The sequence below is a fragment of the Phacochoerus africanus genome, chromosome 4, assembly GCF_016906955.1.
Source record: "Phacochoerus africanus isolate WHEZ1 chromosome 4, ROS_Pafr_v1, whole genome shotgun sequence".
Lineage (NCBI taxonomy): Eukaryota > Metazoa > Chordata > Mammalia > Artiodactyla > Suidae > Phacochoerus > Phacochoerus africanus.
The window spans coordinates 58,649,762-58,670,207 of NC_062547.1; the positions used below are offsets into that span (position 1 = coordinate 58,649,762).

The 20,446-nt window shown below is 39.9% G+C and overlaps 1 protein-coding gene across 1 annotated transcript; it reads right to left on the reverse strand.

Moving 5' to 3' along the window:
- Positions 1 to 7,196: 7,196 nt before the first annotated feature.
- LOC125125428 (olfactory receptor 2V2-like) lies at positions 7,197 to 8,096 on the reverse strand. The gene has a single exon (XM_047776422.1). The coding sequence runs from the start codon at positions 8,094 to 8,096 to the stop codon at positions 7,197 to 7,199; it is 900 nt and encodes a 299-aa protein (XP_047632378.1).
- Between the last annotated feature and the right edge of the window lie 12,350 nt (positions 8,097 to 20,446).

Genomic DNA, 20,446 nt, shown 5'->3' on the forward strand with positions numbered 1-20,446 from the left:
TTCTCCTTTGGGTGTGTATTACTGCTTTACTTCTGCCTTAGATAAGTACACTCATACTCTGTATTTCTGTGCTCTCCCATATAACAATAAATGTTACACTGTTTTTACATTCCTTGAAACACTCTTGCTTTCAATAGGGGGCAAAAATTGGGGCAATTCTACTTTCAGCTCTAGCTGGTCTAGTGGCTAGGATTCCTGGTTTTCATCCAGGCTGCCCAGGTTCAATTCCTGAGCAGAGAATTAAGATCTTACTTTTAGCCATCACCCACATCTCTCTCTCCAAAATCAAGGGTAGATGCAAGCTTCCATTGTTCTTTTTCTTTCTTTCATAATTGAGATTTTACTGGTTGTTTTGAGGATCAGTTCACCGACAATTTGTACACAATTCTTAACATAGGTACCAACAATATAAAAAATCATGTAGTTGTGAAGATTTTCTCAACAGTTATTTCAGTAACTTTACAGATTGGTAAAACTTGTGTTTGAGTAACTGTAGTGAAAATTCCTGCCTTCCTGGATTTGGCTGGATTAAGATTTTTTCCCAGTCTAGTCAGTGGCCACAGATAAAACATTCTTGTTGAAACCCTTGAGATACTTTGATAAGTTGGAGTGTGAAAAATCCAAAGAGATCTGTGTGGGCAATTATTTAATCAGGGAATACTTCCTGGAAGAAAAGACTTTAGACCAGATTGAAATTTGGACAAGGCAAAAAAGATGGGATAAATGTGAAGAGGATAACCAGAAAAAGAGTTAATATTTAGAGCTTAAAATTAATTTGATGGGTTAGGTATTATATAAGTGGCTACCAGTAGAAGATCAGTAAAAAAAAAACAAATTGTGTTTCATCCACACAGTGGAAAACATTGCAGTTCTTTTTTTTTTTGGCTTTTCGGCTTTTCAGTGCTGCACCCAAAAAATATGGAGGTTCCCAGACTAGGGGTCTAATCAGAGCTGTAGCCACTGGCCTACACCACAGCTCATGGCAACGCTGGATCCTTAACCCACTGAGTGAGGCCAGGGATCAAACATTCCACCTCATTGTTCCTATTCAGATTTGTTCCCACTGCGCCATGACAGGAACTCCAGCATTGCAGTTCTTGAAAAGAATGAAGGAAACTCATAAGAGTGGTTGCTTTGGGAGGTGAACTATGTGACATGAAGAGGTGAAAAGGAGACATACTTTCACTATCATTTTCTATATTTTGGATTTATTACCCTTTAAAAATGCACACAGAACTTTATATTAACAATGAATTTGGAGAAATGTGGGCAAAGAATGGAGAGTTTCATAGAAAAAGCAGACTCTTTTTTCTTTACAATGCCTAAGTGATTGTCAAAGACAACATGCACCAGACGCTTAAGTAGATTATTTTATTCAATTCAGGCTATTGTAACATGGAGAATACTTGGTAATGAGGATAGTCTCAAAGAAGAGGAGGAAAACTTGGGGTCTTATAAAATAAGAAAGCCATTGAGGTAGAGTGGAGGCAGCTCTTAGGCTGTGTGAGAGTAAGGTGGTCTTTTGTGGTTAGTAATTTATCCAGTTGTGGAAACACAAAAGGATGGAGGGATATTATGATGAGTATAACACCGTCTTCTTGAATTGATCCAAAAATGATATTTAAAACCATGAAACTGGATGAGTTGGCTCATGAGCCTTGAATTGCCGAAAAACAGGAATGACTAAGAAATTCCTTCACCCTTTTGTGTTTCTACAAATGGCTAAGGGATGGCCAGTAGGCACATGAAAAGATGCTCATCACCACTAATTACTAGAGAAACATCAATCAAAACCACAATGAGGTATGTGCTAGTAAATCTATAAATAACAAATGCTGGAGAAGGTGCAGAGCAAAAGGGAACACTCCTACACTGTTGGTGGGAAGGTAAGTTGGTGCAACCACTATGGAAAACAGTATGGGGTTTCCTCAGAAAACTAGAAATAGAACTATCATATGACCCAGCAATCCCACTCCTGGGCATTCCTCCAGAAGGTAATATAATTCAAAAGTTACATGCATCCCTATGTTCATAGCACCACTATCCACAATGGAAGCCAAGACATGGAAATAACCTAAATGTCCATCAACAGAGGAATGGATAAGAAGATGTGGTATATATATAAAGTGGGATACACTTAGCCATAAAAAAGAATGAAATAATGCCATTTGCAGCAACATGCATACAACTAGAGAGTATCATACTAAGTGATATGTCAGAAAAAGAAAGACAAATACCATATGATCTCACTTATATGTGGAACCAAAATTATGGAACAAATGAACCTATCTACAAAACATAAACAGACTCGTAGACATAGAGAACAGACTTGTGGTTGCCAAGGAGGAGGAGTAAATGGACTGGGATTTGGGGGTTGGCAAGTGCAAACTATCACATTTAGAATGGATAATCATTGAGGTCCTACTGTATAGCATGGGGAAATATATTCAGTCTCCTGGGATAGACTATGATGGAAGAGAGTATTAAAAAAGAGTGTATATATTACTGAGTCACTTTGTTGTACAGCAGAAATTGGCACAACATTGTAAATCAATTATACTTTAATAAACAATAAATAAATATCATCTCTGCTCTGAGTTAAGAAAAGTCATTCAAAATTTGGAAAAATCATTGGAGGATGAATGCATTGACTTTCAATGTCATTGTTTCACAGGCTTACTTCAGGGTTATTTAATACTCTAGAAGAATATACATATGTTTGACTACTTTTTAATTAAAGCCCAGATATTGTGAGGTTCTACCATTAACTTGTAAATTTCTGTCTGATGATGGAAAATATAATCCCAAAGGTTTATTCTGTAGCACACTGCCTGGTTTTGTACTTAAGTTAGCATTTTATTCTATCGGTTCTTAATTAGATTGCCTATAAGGCCCCAGCTCCTCAAATGCTCTTGTAACCAGCTTTACCATCCTATTGTTTGCTTCATCAATTAACATAAGAGAAATAAAATATTTGATGCAAGTTTCTTGTATATTTATGTAAGAGTCAGGTTTTTACCCTTCAAAGAATTGTACCTGGACAGCTCTGGAGGTCCTACCTAGTTGCTTAGGTGAACTCATTGAGGGAGAAAGCAAATTTTGCTGAAGAAGTGTATCTCCTGAGTTCCTCAAACATAAACATTACTCCCAGAATGATTCCTAGTAGCTAAGAACTTCATTTTTTTTTTTGGTCTTTTTGCTATTTCTTGGGCCGCTCCTGCGGCACATGGAGGTTCCCAGGCTAGGGGTCCAATCGGAGCTGTAGCCACCAGCCTATGCCAGAGCCACAGCAACGCAGGAACCTAGCCGCGTCTGCAACCTACACCACAGCTCACGGCAACGCCGGATCGTTAACCCACTGTGCAAGGCCAGGGATCGAACCCGCAACCTCATGGTTCTTAGTCGGAGATTCGTTAACCACTGCGCCACGACGGGAACTCCAGAACTTCATTTTTGCTGAGTCTCTATTTTTTTGCTCTTGATTTTGTGTGTTTGTGTCTTCACTTTTAGTTCTGTAACAAGATTTTTTCTGGTTTTGTGCTGTGCATGACTGACAAATTATTCCCCATTGGTGGCAGCAATAATTGAGAATCTGGCTTCACGGTTTGATCATTTGGTGATGTATATTGGCGGAAAAATCATCCTTATTGTATGAGTTTGCATTTGCTATTTAAGCCCATGCACTGTGAGGTTTCATGTTAACTTACAGGTTAATACCCAGTAGAAAACATGACTGCAAAGGTTAAGGTTTTATGGTTTTAATGTATAGAACATTACCCACTTTTGTACCTTAGAAATCTTATTCTAACATTCTTTGAAAGAATATTCTGATGGCTCATGTAAACTCAGTTGCCCTTAGAACTGGCTTTACTGTCTGATATTTCCATTCACTAATGAGTTGAATAAAATTTCTGATGCATGTTCATTTGATATTGAGTGAGAATTGGGTTTTTAAGTGTAAAAAGATGAAACTTTGACAAGCTCATGAAGAAAAGGGATATATGATTCAATCCTCCCCTTTAATTAACAGTTTTCAAGAAAATGAATTAAGAATAATCATTTAAAAATATCTGATGACAGATGGTAAATAAATATATTGAAAGTATTAATTAACATTAACTTCCTAATCAATGACACTAAGAAGGGCTGGAGAGTCAGGTAGGTAGTGTTCCAATCTGGAGCCCTGTGTCCTTTGTGAACTGTCACCACCACCCAGGGAGGGCTGCTCTAGTCAATCAGTTGGGTTTGCAATCTGGTTTCTCTCAGTGCAGGGAAACCTGCAAATGTCCATCTCCTTGAAGGAAATGGGCATGAAAGAGAAGCAGGAAGGGTCTAAGAAAGGTAGAAAAGAGAAATTTGGGAGAAAGAAACACTTGTGTGTTCAGAACTCCTCTAGAGTCTAAATCTAGAATAGGATTTCCCAGTCTAGCATCTCCTCATATCCTCTGAAAATAGGAGTTGACTGAGTTGCTTGTGGGACTCCACATCCACAGGCAGGAAATACCCGATGCCTTCCACTGACCTCTGGAAAGGTTTTGAAGAAATGAATTAAGATGGACTAAAATGGGAAGAAAATAGGCCTGAAAGAAGGAATCCAGAAAAACATGGAAGAGAGAGCTTCGTGCTAAAACCATGGCAGAATCTTTAGGGATTAAGAAAAAGCCTTCCAGAAACAAAAGTTATAGCACAGAGAGAACATTCATCCTCATCCACAAGGGGAGCAGTGTGAGAGAGGGCTGGACTAGGATGGGAGGAGCTTCTCACTGGGAGTTAGTGGAGAGGTCTCACCTTGGAAGAGGACTTTGGCTGGGCCAGGTATAGCTCTTGGCTGAAAGGTTTTATCTCTGCCATTTATTGCCACCCATGGTTCACCCCTCTGCTGTGGCTAGGGAAATTTGCTTCTGCTTTTACAAGTCCCCAGAGACCCCATCTCTGCCACACCTTTGTCCCCTGTTTAGCAATTAAACTCCAAGGGAAGGGAGCCTCCTGCAAATTTCTCTGCTCATCTCCGATGCTCCAACAAACATTCTCCAGGAGCACATGGAGGATAAAACTGGGGAGTGAGGTTACGTGACTTAACTTGTCTGAGCCCCAGTTTACTCATATGCAAAAGGGACATAATGATGACCACCACAACAAGTTTTTACTGACATTACACTGAGTAGATAAACAAGTCATCTCCCCCGGTAGACCCTGAGAACCATTACTGTTAGTGCCACTGCCCTCCATCCTCTCCAAGCCTGAAAACTGAAAACAGAAAATGCTTTCCTGTGGCTTATTCCAACTCCCGGAACCCAGTTCTGTCCTCTCTCATCTCTCTGCCTGCAACCAAGGGTATTTTTTCTCAGGAAAATATGGTTTTATTGCGAATGTGTCCAAGAGCTGGTCCGGAGCTTGGCCAGATGGATGCAAATAATACCAATAGTTCAAATAAAAGTGTTTTGAAAACAAGTCATCAAATAACAGACCAAATTCTTACATTTATGTTTCAATCCTAATATCTGAAAGAAGAAATAATATAATCAATTTTTATGTTTTAGAAACTGAAATGATAAAATATGGCTAATTGTTTTTTGTCTTTTTAGGGCTGTACCTGGGGCATATGGAAATTCCTAGGTTAGGGGTCTAAGCAGAGCTGTAGCCACTGGCCTATGCCACAGCCACAGCAACCCAGGATGCTGGTTGCATCTGCAACCTACACCACAGCTCATGGAAACTCGGGATCCTTAACCCACTGAGTGAGGCCAGGAATTGAACCTGCATCCTTATGGACACAAATCAGATTTGTTTCTACTGAGCCACAACGGGGACTCCAAAATATGGCTAATTTTGCTGGAAGATTATATATATATAATCAGCACTTTCATGTATATTTTCTATTTGCCTAATACTGTGAATATGCCAATAAGCAAGCCCTTTCATCATGAATCTAGAAGACTACATTTTTAATCTTTGAGGAAGTATTTATCATGATCCTAGTACTTAGAGCATTTGCTGAGAGAATTTTAGTAGATTTTTTTTCTCTTGTCCTGTTAGTGTTTCATCTAAGACATTAGTGTGAGGCTATATTTATGTGAGGCATATGAATAAAAAGTAAATGATACCTATATAAAAACATAGGGAATAGGAGATTTCACTGGTGCAGGGGGTTAAGGATCCGATGCTGTCTCTGCAATGGCTGGGTCACAGCTGTGGCTTGGAATAAAACCCTGGATGGGGAACTTCCATATGTTGTGGGTGCAACCGAAAGAAAAAAAAAAAAGGAAAACATAAGGAACGAAGCTCTGTGCTTGGCATATAGTAGCCTCTGAATCAATGGTAGAGATTAGCAGTAAGAGGAAGTTAAGCTCAGGACATCCTCTGGTAGTAGGAATAATTCCAGTTTAAGTGATAGCAACCCCAATGCCTTACTTCTACATAGTACTTTATTTTACAAAGTCCTACATTTCATTTTTAGCAGAAGAATCAATCCAAAAGGAGTGGAGGGGGGAAAGCTGTTTTTGTTTGTTTGTTTAGTTTTTCATCAGAGATAGAAAATACTGCTTAGATGGAGTTCCAGTTGTGGTGCAGCAGAAATGAACCTGAATAGTAACCATAGGGTTGCAGGTTCCGTCCCTGGACACACTCAGTGGGTTAAGGATCTAGCATTGCTGTGAGCTGTGGTGTATGTCGCAGATGCGGCTCAGATCCTACATTACTGTGGTTGTGGTGTAGGCCCACAGCTGTAGCTCTGATTGGACCCCTAGCCTGGGAACCTCCATATACCACAGGTGTGGCTCTAAAAAGACAAAAAAAAAAAAAAAAGAAAAAGAAAAAGAAAGAAAGTAAAAGAAAACACTGCTTTGGGATTTTAAAAGACCTCTCTAAACTCCCAGGTATCATGATCCTTATTACTTCTTTTTCTTTTTCGGCCTTGTCCCTGGCATGTGGAAGTTCAAGCCAGGGATTAAATCTGAGCTGCCACAGCTATGGCAACACCAGATCCTTAACCCACTGTGCCTGGTTGGGGATCAAACCTGTGCTATCTCAGAGAAAAGGCTGGATGCTTAACCCACTGTGTCACAGTGGGAACTCCCATGACCTCATTATTAATGAGAAAATTGAGTCTCACAGAGTTTATTTACCTAACATCACAGAGCCAGGAGGTGGCAACATCAGGCACAAGATGGCCTGAAGTTCAGTGCTAGTCAATAATCTTACAATAGTCCAGCCCCTTCCTCAGGGCTATGAATGAGGGGGTTGAGCATAGGAGTAAGGACCATGTAGAAGATAGAGACCACCTTGTCATGGCTTGGGGCTTGGTAGTGCCTAGGTCTCAGGTAGATGAACATGGCTGCCCCATAGAAGAGGGACACAGCTGTAAGGTGGGAGGAGCAGGTGGCCAGAGCCTTTTTACCAGCCTGAGCAGAGCGCATGTGGAGCACAGCCTTCAGGATGTGGGCACAGAAGTCCATGATGATGGAGAAGGGAAGAAACAACATGATGACACAGCAAACAAGTACTAGGTTCTCAAGAATAGATGTGTCTACACAGGCCAGCTTCAACAAGGATAACATCTCATAAAAGAAGTGGTCCACCTCCCTCAACCCACAGTAAGGAAAGGTCATTACTACCACCATCTGCGTGAAACCATCTATGATCCCAAAGGCCCAGGAGCTCCCAACAATCTGGAGACAGATCCGCTGACTCATGAGGATGGGATAGTGAAGTGGGTGGGTAATGGCCACATAGTGGTCATAAGCCATGAGTCCCAGCAAGAGCCCTTCAGATCCCACGAGAGAGATGAAAAAGCCAGTTTGTATACCACAACCCACAAAAGAGATAGACTTCTTTCCAGAGAGGAAGTTGACTGCCATCTTTGGCACAATGTCACAGATCAACATGAGGTCCATGAGGGAGAGCTGACTGAGGAAGAAGTACATGGGTATGTGGAGTCGAGGATCTACGTAGATGAGGAAGATGAGGATATTCCCACAGAGGGCCACTGTGAAGACTATCATGACTGCTGAGAAAAGAACAAGGTCAGTGGGACCGTGGGAAAAGATGCCCAGGAGGACAAAGTCATCTGTGGATGATTGGTTCAACCATATCTCCATGCCTCAGCTGGTGTTCCTGGTCACCTGAGAATACAGACCAAAAACATTGGATTAACTGACATTTATTTATTGACTTCTGTATTCCACATCTTCACGAGCTGTTATGTTTGTAATTCATGAGGTCTTAACAACATAAACTTTGGGACATAGAAGAGGGTAATCCTTTATATCTCTAGCACAGCAATAGGATATTCCTCTTAGTTCACAGAATTTGACCATATATCTATATTGGTATGTATTTGTGCCAAGAAGAGTGGAAACTGAGTAATATTATATGAGTAATATTATACCATAGACCTTCAGACAGTCCCCTTCAATAGACTTTATTGGCTTTAATATGTGATATTAAGCCTTTTATCTGAGACCACATGACTTTATCCTCTTGGGCATCTTCTCCCACAGTCTCACTGACCTTGGTAAACCAAGGGCTTGGGCTATTTCATTCCCAGGAGATAATTTTAATGTGTTATAAAAAGGAAGGGAATGAAGCTCAAGGTGATCTTTAGTATGTATATCTTTCTTTATGCCCTGAGAATTTTGTTATAATAGCCACTCTGTTGTACTTTAAATATAGGTGGAAAGAAAGTGCTCGTTAGTGTTCCACCTGAGAAGGAAAAGTTGTGGTTGTATACCATTGTTGGTAATTATATTGGGGGTGACAGGAGAGTCACAAGGTGAAGGGGATCAGCAATGACATGGTGCCTAAACCTCTCAAGAAGCGTGAGGGCTTCAGTAGTACTGAGACTTCTTTCTAAAATTAATTTTATCTTTATTTTTTTATTTTTGGCTACACCCATAACTTGTGGAATTTTATGGGCCAAGGATCAAACCTGCACCCTAGCAGTGACCTGAGTGGCATAATTTCTTCTCAAAAATATAGCTAATTTATACTTGTTTCAGATGTACAGCAAAGTGATTCAGATGTATATACACATAAATAAAGTTTTTTAGATTCTTTTTATTATAGGTTATTATAATTAAGTAATTCCTTGTTTTTTTGTTTTTTTTTAGGCCACAACTTTTGCATATGGAAGTTCCCAGGCTATGGGTTGAATTGGAGCAGCAGCTGATGGCCTGAACCACAGCTACAGCTACATTGAATCCCAGCTGTGTCTGTGACCTACACCACAACTCATGGAAACACTGGATCCTTTAACCCACTGAGCAAGGTCAGGGATCAAATCCCCATCCTCATGGATACTAGTTGGTTCTTAACCTGCTGAGCCACAATGGGAACTCTGAGCAATTCCTTGTTTGTTACCTATTTTCTATTTTATTTTTTGGGCTGTGTCTATGGCATGCAGAAGTTCTTGGGCCAGGGATCAAACCTGTGCCACAGCAGTAGGTTATCTGTTTTATACATAGTAGTGTGTATTTTAATCCCAAACTCTTAATTTCTCCCTCCACCCAAATCCCCTTTGGTAACCATAAGTTTGTTTTCTATGTCTGTGAATCTATTTCTATTTTGTAAATAAGTTCATTTGCATCATTCTTTCAGATTCCACATGTAAGTGATGTCATATGATATTTGTCTTTCTCCAACTTCACTTGATAATCTTTAGGTCCATCCATGTTGCTGCAAATAGCATCATTTCATTTTTTTATGGCTGATTAATATTCCAATACATACATATATATATGTATATATATATCACATATTCTTTATCCATTCAGCTGTCAGTGGACACTTAGGTTGCTTGCATGTCTTAGCTAATGTAAATAATGTAAGTAGTGCTATCATGAAAATAGGGGTGCATGTATATTTTTGAATTAGAGTTTTTTTTTTTTTTCCCAGATATATGCCCAGGAATGCATCATATGGTAACTCTATTTTGGTTAAAATACATTTAAAAGCATATAGAAACCCCATACTGTTTTCCATTGTGGCTGTATCAGTTTATATTTCCATACTGATTGTAGGAGGGTTCCTTTTTCTCCTCGCCATCCCCAAGTGCTGAGACTTTAAAAGTAACTCCAGGATCAGGGTTTTAGTGTAACTGGGCTGAAATCAAGTATAGATACACCTGCTTACTAAATTTTCTTCAATAGAAATGAAAGAGGCTTTTTAATTCAATCTAACTGATAATTTGCACCTGGAGTTCTGAACCACTTACTCATAGCTTTATAATAGCTCCAACTAATTTGTTCGGAATATGTCAATGAAAAGAGATTTTCTTTGATATTTGGTCAAGATTTTTTCCTAAAAATATTACATAACAGAACAGACATAGCCTGATTTTACATGGACAAAATCTAAACCAGGAGTTCCCGTCGTGGTGCAGTGGTTAACGAATCCGACTAGGAACCATGAGGGTGCGGGTTAGATCCCTGCCCTTGCTCAGTGGAGTAATGATCCGGCGTTGCCATGAGCTGTGGTGTAGGTTGCAGACACGGCTCGGATCCTGCGTTGCTGTGGCTCTGGCGTAGGCTGGTGGCTACAGCTCCGATTGGACCCCTAGCCTGGGAACCTCCATATGCCGCGGGAGTGGCCAAAGAAATAGCAAAAAGACAAAAAAAAAAAAAAAGAAAAAAAGAAAAAAAAATCAAATCTAAACCAAGAAATAAAAGAGTTCTTGTGCTGCAGCAAAAATGAATCTGACTAGGAACCATGAGGTTAAGGGTTCAATCCCTGGCCTTAATCAGTGGGTTAAGGATCTGGTGTTGCTGTGGCACAGGCTGGCAACTGTAGCTCTGATTTGAACCCTAGCCTGGGAACTTCCATATGCCTCTTGGGTGGTCCAAAAATGCAAGAATAGAAAAGAAATAAAAGTTGTACATTTTAAATCCTCCCTTGATGATAGTAACAATATCTGAACTCAAGGCAAATAAAATAATAAATAGTTATAAACAACTGAGTGGGGGAGTTCAGGACAAGATGGAAGAGCAGGAAGTCTGTGAGCTCACCTCCTCCTATGAGCACACCAAAATTACAACTATTTACAGAGCAACTAACTATTGATGAGAAAGACCAGAATCTGAGCCACAACAATTACAGAGGTACTGCTGCAGAAACCGCAAAAACCGTGGCAGCAAAAGGAGACAAATGGCACACAGAGATATGGAAAACAAGGTTTATTCAGCACTGGTGCAGGCTCAGAGGAGTCATCTCCAGAGTCTGAGCACCAGGTCTTTGTTCTCAGCAACTTTTATACATTATAAGGTGTTGATTTTCCCATGTAAGCACCCCAGACCTCCCCCCCTTCCCTGAGCAGACAGTGTTCCTCCCTAAGAAACTGAGCAAGAAAGGTTACACAAACAAAGCTGATAAGCAATGCTGTGAACAGGATGAGCAGGGCTGCTATTTTGGGCAAAGGGTACATAGTTGCTACATTATTACAAGAAGGGTGGTATGAGGCAAGCATAGCAGAAAAGGCTTGCAGCTGCCTTTTTTTTGGGGGGGGGGTTGTTCCTTAGTTAAAACTCTTATTTCAGTACTTTCCAAGCCTCACCTTGTGCTCCCCACTTGGGGGTCCTGCACTAGGAAGATAAGCACACAGAACACCTGACTTTGAAGGCCAGCAAGGGCTATGTTCAGGAAACACAGAGGGTTGCCAGAAACAAAGACTCTACTCTTAAAGGATGCACACATCACACACTCCAGGACCCAGGGCAGACGAAGTAATTTGAAAGGATCCTGGGTCATAACAACCAGCCAATCTTGGAGAGTCTTCTGGAGAAGCAGGAAGCTACTGGAGCTCACCTTGTGGACATAGACACTGGTGGCAGCCATTTTCAGAATCTAATTTTAACACATGGACACTTGTGCTGAAAAGTCCCATTTTGGAATCCTCCCTCTAGCTTCTCTGCACTGGAACCCATTCACATGCTCTAGCCCATTTGCACCAGTACTAGGACACCTAAGGCCAGCAACTAACCAGGCAGGGACACAGCCCCACTTATAGTGCAGGACCTTGCACCACACACAAGAATGTCAATGCTAGCCCAATAACCCCTAGGATGCTGTACACAGAGACTCTGGAACCCAAATATGCTCACTAGTGGGCTGCCATTAATTCCATGAATAGCTTCACCGACCAATGAGGCACCAATCCCAGTACCCTCTGAGTCTTAGTCAACATCAACTATAGGATCTTTAGGGCTTTGCAGCCAGAGAACCTTGGACCCAGATGTGCCTACTAGTGGGTAGACACCAGCCCCAGGCCCAATGCAGCCTCACAGCCTGCCATGCTATGGCAGGACACAGCCCACTCACCAGCAGGCTAGCCCCAGCCCTGGGGCCCTCTGACCCTTTGCCCTGCTCACTAGCTGGCCAGCATCAGCTCTGAGACACCAAAAGCCCCACAGCTAACCACCCATCCCAGGATCCAAATCCTACCAACCAGAGGCTGACACCATTTCCAGGATCCCTGGGGCTATGCAGCCAGAGATCCTAGAGCCAGGCTACACACACAAAAGAGCTAGCAATAGCCTCAGAAAACCCTAGGCCATGGCCCCATCTACCAGCAGTTTGACACCATCCTCAGGACCCCCCCCCCCAAGTCTCTGGACACACACAAATGGCACTCAGAGATATGGAAAACAAGGTATCTCAAAGCCAACACCAGCTTTGAGATACCTTGGACTCCACAGTCAGCTGCCTTGGGGTCCAGTCCCACTCACCAATGGGCCAGCAACAGCTTTGGGGCACACTAGAGCCAATAGCCATCCATGTCAGGAACTGGTCCCACACTCAGACAAGCTAACATTAGATCTAGGAACCCTGGTCCCACAACCACCCACCCTAGAATCTGGCTCTGCCATCATTGAGCCAGCACTAGCCACAGGGTTCTTGGCTTTCCACAGCCAGATGTGTTAAGATCTGGCCCTACCAACCAGTGGCTGGCAGCCTCTGCACAATGCAGGTCTTGACAATAAACTATACTGGGGCCCACTCACACCTGCTAGATTGTGCACAGTAGTCAACCTACCTCTGTGGGTTAGTAGAAGGTCCCATGCAGCCCACATAGTGGCCATCTGTAGAGCATATAGCTCCGGTGACCAGAGAGGAGTGTGCTTCTGAATGCATAGGATGTTTCCTGAAAAGACCATTTTTCCAAGGTTGGGAAATAGATACATAGAAATAAAGACATCAAATGAGGCAAAAGGGGGTGACAGAGGAAAATGTTCCAAATGAAATAATGGGACAGGAGATGTTCCAAATGAAGGAACAAGATAAACCCCAGAAGAAGAACTAAATGGAGATAGGCAGTGTACCCAATAAAGTGTTCAAGGTAATGATGGTAAGGATGATTAAATAATTCAGGGAAAGATTGGATGAACAGAGTGAGAAATTTAACAAAGTATTAGAAGTTATAAAGAAGAACCAACCTGAGCTGAAGGATATGAAAACTGAAATAAAAAATACACTAGAAGGGATCAACAGTAGATTGGAAGATACAGAAGAATGGATAAGAGATGGAAGACAGATAATGGAAATCACTGAAGCTGAACAGAAAAAAAGGGAAAAGAGATGCAGACAGTTTTAGAGACAACACCAAGTGTACAAACATTTGAATTACAGGGATCCTAGAAGGATAAGAGAGAGATTAAGGGGCACATCACATATTTGAAGACATAAGAGATGAAAACTTTCCTAACGCAAGAAAGGAGACAGATATCCAGGTCCAGAAGGCATAGATCCCTAAGGGAAAGAAGACCACACTATGACACATTGTAATTAAAACAGCAAAAACTGGAAGTTCCTGTTGCGGGTCAGTGGTAATGAGCCTGACTAGTATCCATGAGGATTGGGTTTGATCCCTGGCCTTGCCCAGTGGGTTAAGGATCTGGCATTTTTGTGAGCTGTATTGTAAGTTGCAGACAGGGTTTTTTTCTTTTTTTAGAAAAAAGTCTGCAGGGCAGAAGAGAGTGGCATGGTATATTTAAAGTGATGAAAGGTTAAAACCTAAAACCAATAATTTTCTGTACAGCAATATTTTCATTCAGATTTGATGTAGGGATCAAAAGATTTACAGACAAGCGAAAGCAAAAAGAGCTCTGCACCACCAAACCCATTTTATAAAGATGTTAAAGGAACTTCTCTGAGCTCAAAAGAAAAGGTGCCAACTTAGAAACATGAAAATTACAAATGGAAAAATCTCATCAGTGAAGACAAATACACAGCAAAAATAGTAAATCAATAACTTACAAAGCCAGCAAGAAAAGTCAAAGGTAGTAAAATCATCTATATCTGTAATGAGTAGCAAAGGGATACACAAACCAAAAATGTGTAAAATATACATGGATTTCCCTGGTGGCTCAGCAGGGTAAGGATCTGGTGTCATCACTGCTGTGGGGTGGGTTTGACCCCTGGCCCAGGAACTTCTTCATGCTGCAACCTCCACACTCACACACACACATACACACAAAAAGGAAAAAAGCAAGTTGGGATCACAATACTTATACCAGACATAATAGAGTTTACAACAAAGACTGTAATAAGAGACAAAGAAGACTTTACATAATGATCAAGGGGTCAATCTAAGAGGATATAATAATTATATATATTATATAATATATATATATATATATACTCAACAGCACCTAAATACATAAAGCAAATATTAACAGACATAAATGGAGACATTGTCAGTAACACTAAAATAGTAGGCGATTTTAACACCCCACATGGATAGGTTATCTAAACAGAAAATAAATTATAAAATAGTGGGCTTGAATGACACATTATGTCAGATGGACTTAATTGAATATATATAGAACATTCTATCCAAAGTGGCAGAGTACACATTATTTACAAGTGCACAGGAAACATTCCATAGGATAGATCAGATGCTAGGTCACAAAAGAAGTCTCAGTGAATTTCAGACATCATATCAGACATCATTTCTGGACACAATGCTAAGAGACTAGAAATCAGCTACAAGAAAGAAAACCTGCAAAAAGCACAAACAGGTGGAGACTAAATGATATGCTGGTAATCAACCAATGTATCACCGAAGAAATGAAAAAGAAAATAAAAAATACCTGAAGGAAAGCAAAAGCAAAAACACAACCAAATAAAATCTATGGGCATGAAAAAAATGCTCAACATCACTGATTATTAGAGAAAAAAATGCAAATCAAAACTACTATGAGGTACAACCTCATGCCTGTCAGAAAGGCCATCATTAATAAGTCCATAAATAATAAATGCTGGAGAGGTTGTGGAGAAAGGGGAACCCTCTTGCACTGGTGGGAATGTAAATTGGTACAACCACCATGGAAAACAGTATGGAGGTACCTTAGAAAACTATATATAGACTATCATATGACCCAGCAATTCCACTCTTGGGCATATATCCAGACAAAACTTTCCTTGAAAAAGACACATGCACCCGCATTTTCATTGCAGCACTATTCACAATAGCTAGGACATGGAAACAACCTAAATGTCCATTGACAGATGATTGGATTAAGAAGATGTGGTGTATATATACACAATGGCATACTACTCAGCCATAAAAAGAACAAAATAATGCCATTTGCAGCAACATGAATGGAACTAGAGACTCTCATACTAAGTGAAGTAAGTCAGAAAGAGAAAGACAAATACTATATGATTTTACTTATATCTGGAACATAATAAAACGCACAAATGAACCTTTCCATAGAAAAGAAAATCATGGACATGGAGAACAGACTTGTGGTTGCCAAGGGGGAGGGGGAGGGAATGGGAGTGACTGGGAATTTGGGGTTAATAGCTGCAAACTATTGCCTTTGGAATAGATAAGCAATGGGATCTTGCTATATAGCACTGGGAACTATGTCTGGTCACTTATGATGGAGCATGATAATGTGAGAAAAAGAATGTATATGTGTGGAGTTCCCGTCATGGCACAGTGGTTAGCAAATCCAACTAGGAACCATGAGGTTGCAGGTTCGGTCCCTGCCCTTGCTCAGTGGGTTGACGATCCGGTGTTGCCATGAGCTGTGGTGTAGGTCGCAGAAGCGGCTCAGATCCCGCGTTGCTGTGGCTCTGGCGTAGGCTGGTGGCTACAGCTCCGATTGGACCCCTAGCCTGGGAACCTCCATATGACGCGGGAGCGGCCCAAGAAATAGCAAAAAGACAACAACAACAACAACAAAAAAGAATGTATATGTGTATGTGTGACTAGGTTACCTTGCTGTGCAGTAGAAAATTGACAGACCACTGTAACCAGCTATAATGGAAAAAATAAAAATCAGTATAAAAAATAAAATCTATGCAATGCAGCAAGAGCAGTTTTAAGAAGGAAGTGTATAGCAATACAAGTCTATTTAAGGAAATAAAAACCCAAAGAACTACCTAACCTTACACCTAAAAGAACTAGAAAAGATAACAAATGAAATACAAAGTTAGGAGTTCCCATCATGACCAAGGAGTAATGAACCTGATTAGTATCCATACTAATATCCATGAAGACATGGGTTCAATCCGTGGCCTTGCTCAGTGATTTAAAGATCTGGTGTTGCTGTGAAGTGTGGTGTAGTTTGTAGATGCAGCTCTGATCCAGCATTGCTGTGGCTGTGGTGTAGGCCAGCAGCTTCAGCTCCAATTCGACCCCTAGCCTGAGAATTTCCACATGCAGTGGGTGTAGCCCTAGACAAAAAAAAAAAAAAAACCTCAAAAAACAAAAAACCAACCCCCACAAAGTTAGTAGAAGGAAAGAAATCATAAAGATCTGAACAGAAATAAATGACATATATATGTCTATATTTAGACATAATATGGGTGTGTGTATATATATGTATGTATATACAGTCAGTGAAACTGAGCTAGTTCTTTGAAAAGATAAACAAAATTGATGAACTTCTAGATGAACTCATCTAGAGGGCCAAATCAATAAAATCAAGAATGAAAAAAAGTCAACAACTAACTCCACAAAAACACAAAGACTCATAGAGATAACTATAGAAACTGTGAAATGAACAATCTAGAAGACATGAACAAATTTCCAAGAAATGTACAACTTCCCAAGACTAAACCAGGAAGAAATAGAAAATATGGATAGGGCAATTACCAGTAATGAGAAATTCCTGACAAACAGAAGTCCGGGATTAGATGGCCCTCCATTTGAATATTACTATACATTTAGAGGAGAAGTAACACCTATCGTTGCTTTGCTACTCCAAAAAATTGAAGAGGAAAGAATGCTTCTGAATTCATTTTATGAAATCAGCATCACCCTGCTACCCAAACTGTACAAAGATACCATAATAAAGAAAGCTCTAGGCCAGTAGCACTGATGACTATAGATGAAAAATACTCAACAAATATTAGCAAACCCATTCCAACAACATGTTAAAAGGCTCATACAGCATGATCAAGTGAGATTTATCCCAGGGATGCAAGGATGCTTCATCATCCTCAAATCAATCAATGTGAATCACCACATTAACAAACTGAAGAAAAAAATCATATGATTGTCTCAATAGATGCAGAAAAAGCCTTTGACAAAATTCAACATCCATTTATTTTGAAAAACTCTCCAACAAAGTTGAGGGAACATTCCTCAACATAATAAAGGCTGTATATGACAAACACAAAGCTAACATCATCCTTATCAGTGAAAACCTGAAAGCATTTCCTCTAAGATCAATGCCCACTCTTGCCACTTTTAATCAACATAGTATTGAAAATCCTAGCCACAGCAAACAGACAGTAAAAAGATACAAAAAGTATCCAGACTAGCAAGGAAGAAGTAAAACTGTCATTGTTTGCAGATGGCATGATATCACACACAGCAATTCCTAAAGATGCCACCAAAAAACTACTAAAATTCATCAGTGAATTTAGTAATGCTGCAGGATGCAAAATTGATTTACACAAGTGTGTTTCATTTCTATACACTAACAACAAACTATCAGAAAGAGAGCTTAGGAGGAGAATGCTATCACCATCAAATAAAAAATAATAAAATATCCACCAATAAATCTACCTAAGGAGGTAAAAGACTTGGAAAACTATAAGGCATTGATGAAAGAAACTGAAGAGGACAAAAATAGTTGGGAATATACATTGTGTCCATGAACTGGAAAAATTAATATTGTTAAAATTACCACACTTTCCAGGGCAATCTAGAGATTCAATGCAATTCCTACTATGATACCCATGGCATTTTTTCCCCACAAAACTAGAACAAATAGATATAAAATTTGTCTGGAAACACAAAAGACCTGAAAAGCCAAAGCAATCATGAAAGAAGAAAAGAGCTAGAGGTATCAGACTGATTTCAGACTATAACACAATTGCTACAGTAATCAAAACATTGTTGTACTCACACAAAAATGGACACATAAATTAGTGAAACAATAGAGAGCCAAGAAATTAATCCATGATTATATGGTAAATTCATCTATGACAAAACTACAAGAATATGCAATGCAGAAAAGATAGACTCTTACAAGACTTAATAATATACCACTTATTAGTAGTGCTGGGAAACTGGACAAGATCCATGTAAAAGAATAAAATTAGAACACTTTGTCATGCCATATACAAACAGAAGCTAAAAATGGATTAAAGACCTATGAAAGACTGGAAACCACAAAACTCTTAAAAGAAAACATGGGAAGCACATTCTCTGACATATGCTATAGCACTATTTTGCTAGCTGTCTCCTAAGGCAAAGGAAACAAAACCAAAAATAGATAAAGGTGACATAATTCAACTTAAAGCTTTTGCACAGCTAAAAAAAACTGACTACAAATAGAAAGTCAACCTATTGATTAGGAGAAAATATTTGCAAAATAGTTTGATTGATTAGGGTTAACATCCCCAAAATATAAACAGCCCATACAACTCAGCATCAAAAAAAACAAACAACTGATTAAAAAAAGAGTAGAAGACCTAAATAGACCTTCTTCCAAAGAACACATACAGAAGGTTAACAGGCACATGATAAGATGTTAAATAGGGCTAATCACCAGAGAAATGAAACTTTAAACCACAATGAGATGTCACCTCACATCTGTCAGAATGGCAATCTATCATCAAAAAGTCTACAGATAACAGTGTTGGCAAGGATGTGGAGAAAACTATCATATGATCCAGCAATACTACTCTAGGTTATGCATCTGAAGAAAATGAGAGCATGCACCCCAATGTTCATAGTGGAATTATTTATAATAGCCATGATGTGGAAGCAACCTGTGTCCATCAACAGATGAATGGATACAGAACATGTGGCATTTAGGGAATACTGTTCAGCCACAAAAAAGAATGAAAACCTGTCTTTTGCAACAACATTGAAGGAGCTGCAGGGTATTACTCTTTGTGAAGTAAATCAGATAGAGAAGAAAAATAGTGTTTATTTTCACTTACATGCGGAATCTAAAACAAGTGAATGGATATAACACAACAGAAACAAACTCACAGCTATAGAGAACAAACAAGTGGTTACTGTGGGGAGAGGGACACACATCTGTGCATGTCCCTCTATGAGCTACATCACAGTTGTGCGTCTGGATCCTTAACCCATTGTGCTGGGCTGGGGATCGAACTGGTACCAATGCAGAGACAACGCTGGGTCCTTAACCGCTGTACCACAGCAGGAATTCCAATATTTTACAACTTAGATGGAGTGTAATCTATAAGCATTTTGAATCACCCTGTTGTATACCTGAAACTAACATAATTTTGTAAATCAACTATACCTCAGTAAAAAAAAAAGTAAAAACAGTTGAGTGTGAGACATTACCATATTCTGAACACAAGTCTTTTTTTAAAATTTATTAATTCTTTTTGTCTTTTTAGGGCCATACCCGCAGCATATGGAGGTTCCCAGACTAGGGGTCTAATCAGAGCTGTAGCTGCTGGCCTACGCCACAGCCACAGCAATGCCAGACCCAAGTCACATCTGTGACCCACACCACAGCTCATGACAATGCTGAATCCATGACCCACTGAGTGAGGCCAGGAATCGAACCTGTGCCCTCATGGATGCTAGTCAGATTTGTTTCTACTGAGCATTGACAGGAACTCCCCTGACCACAAGCTGTCCTCATGCTTTCAACTAGAGGAAACCTGTTTTCACTCTCAAAGCCATTTCCAGTTTTTTAGTTATCTCCCTATTCTTTCTCTCATCAGCCTGTTTCTAATTTCACTTGTCTTTATTAATCCAGGGATGTACTATAAGTCATTTTCATGGTTCTGCAAGTAGCATAGAAGTGTAGTATTTTCCCCCTAAATTAGCAATGAGCTATCTACTGCTGTGTGACATATAGCCCCAAAGTTTAGAGGTAAAAGAAATAAAAATCTTTTATTACATAATTGTTTCTGCAGATCAGAAATGCAGGTGAAGATTGGTTTGGTGCCTCTGGCATAATGTATCTCATAAGGCTATGATGAAACTCTTCACCAGACTGAAGTC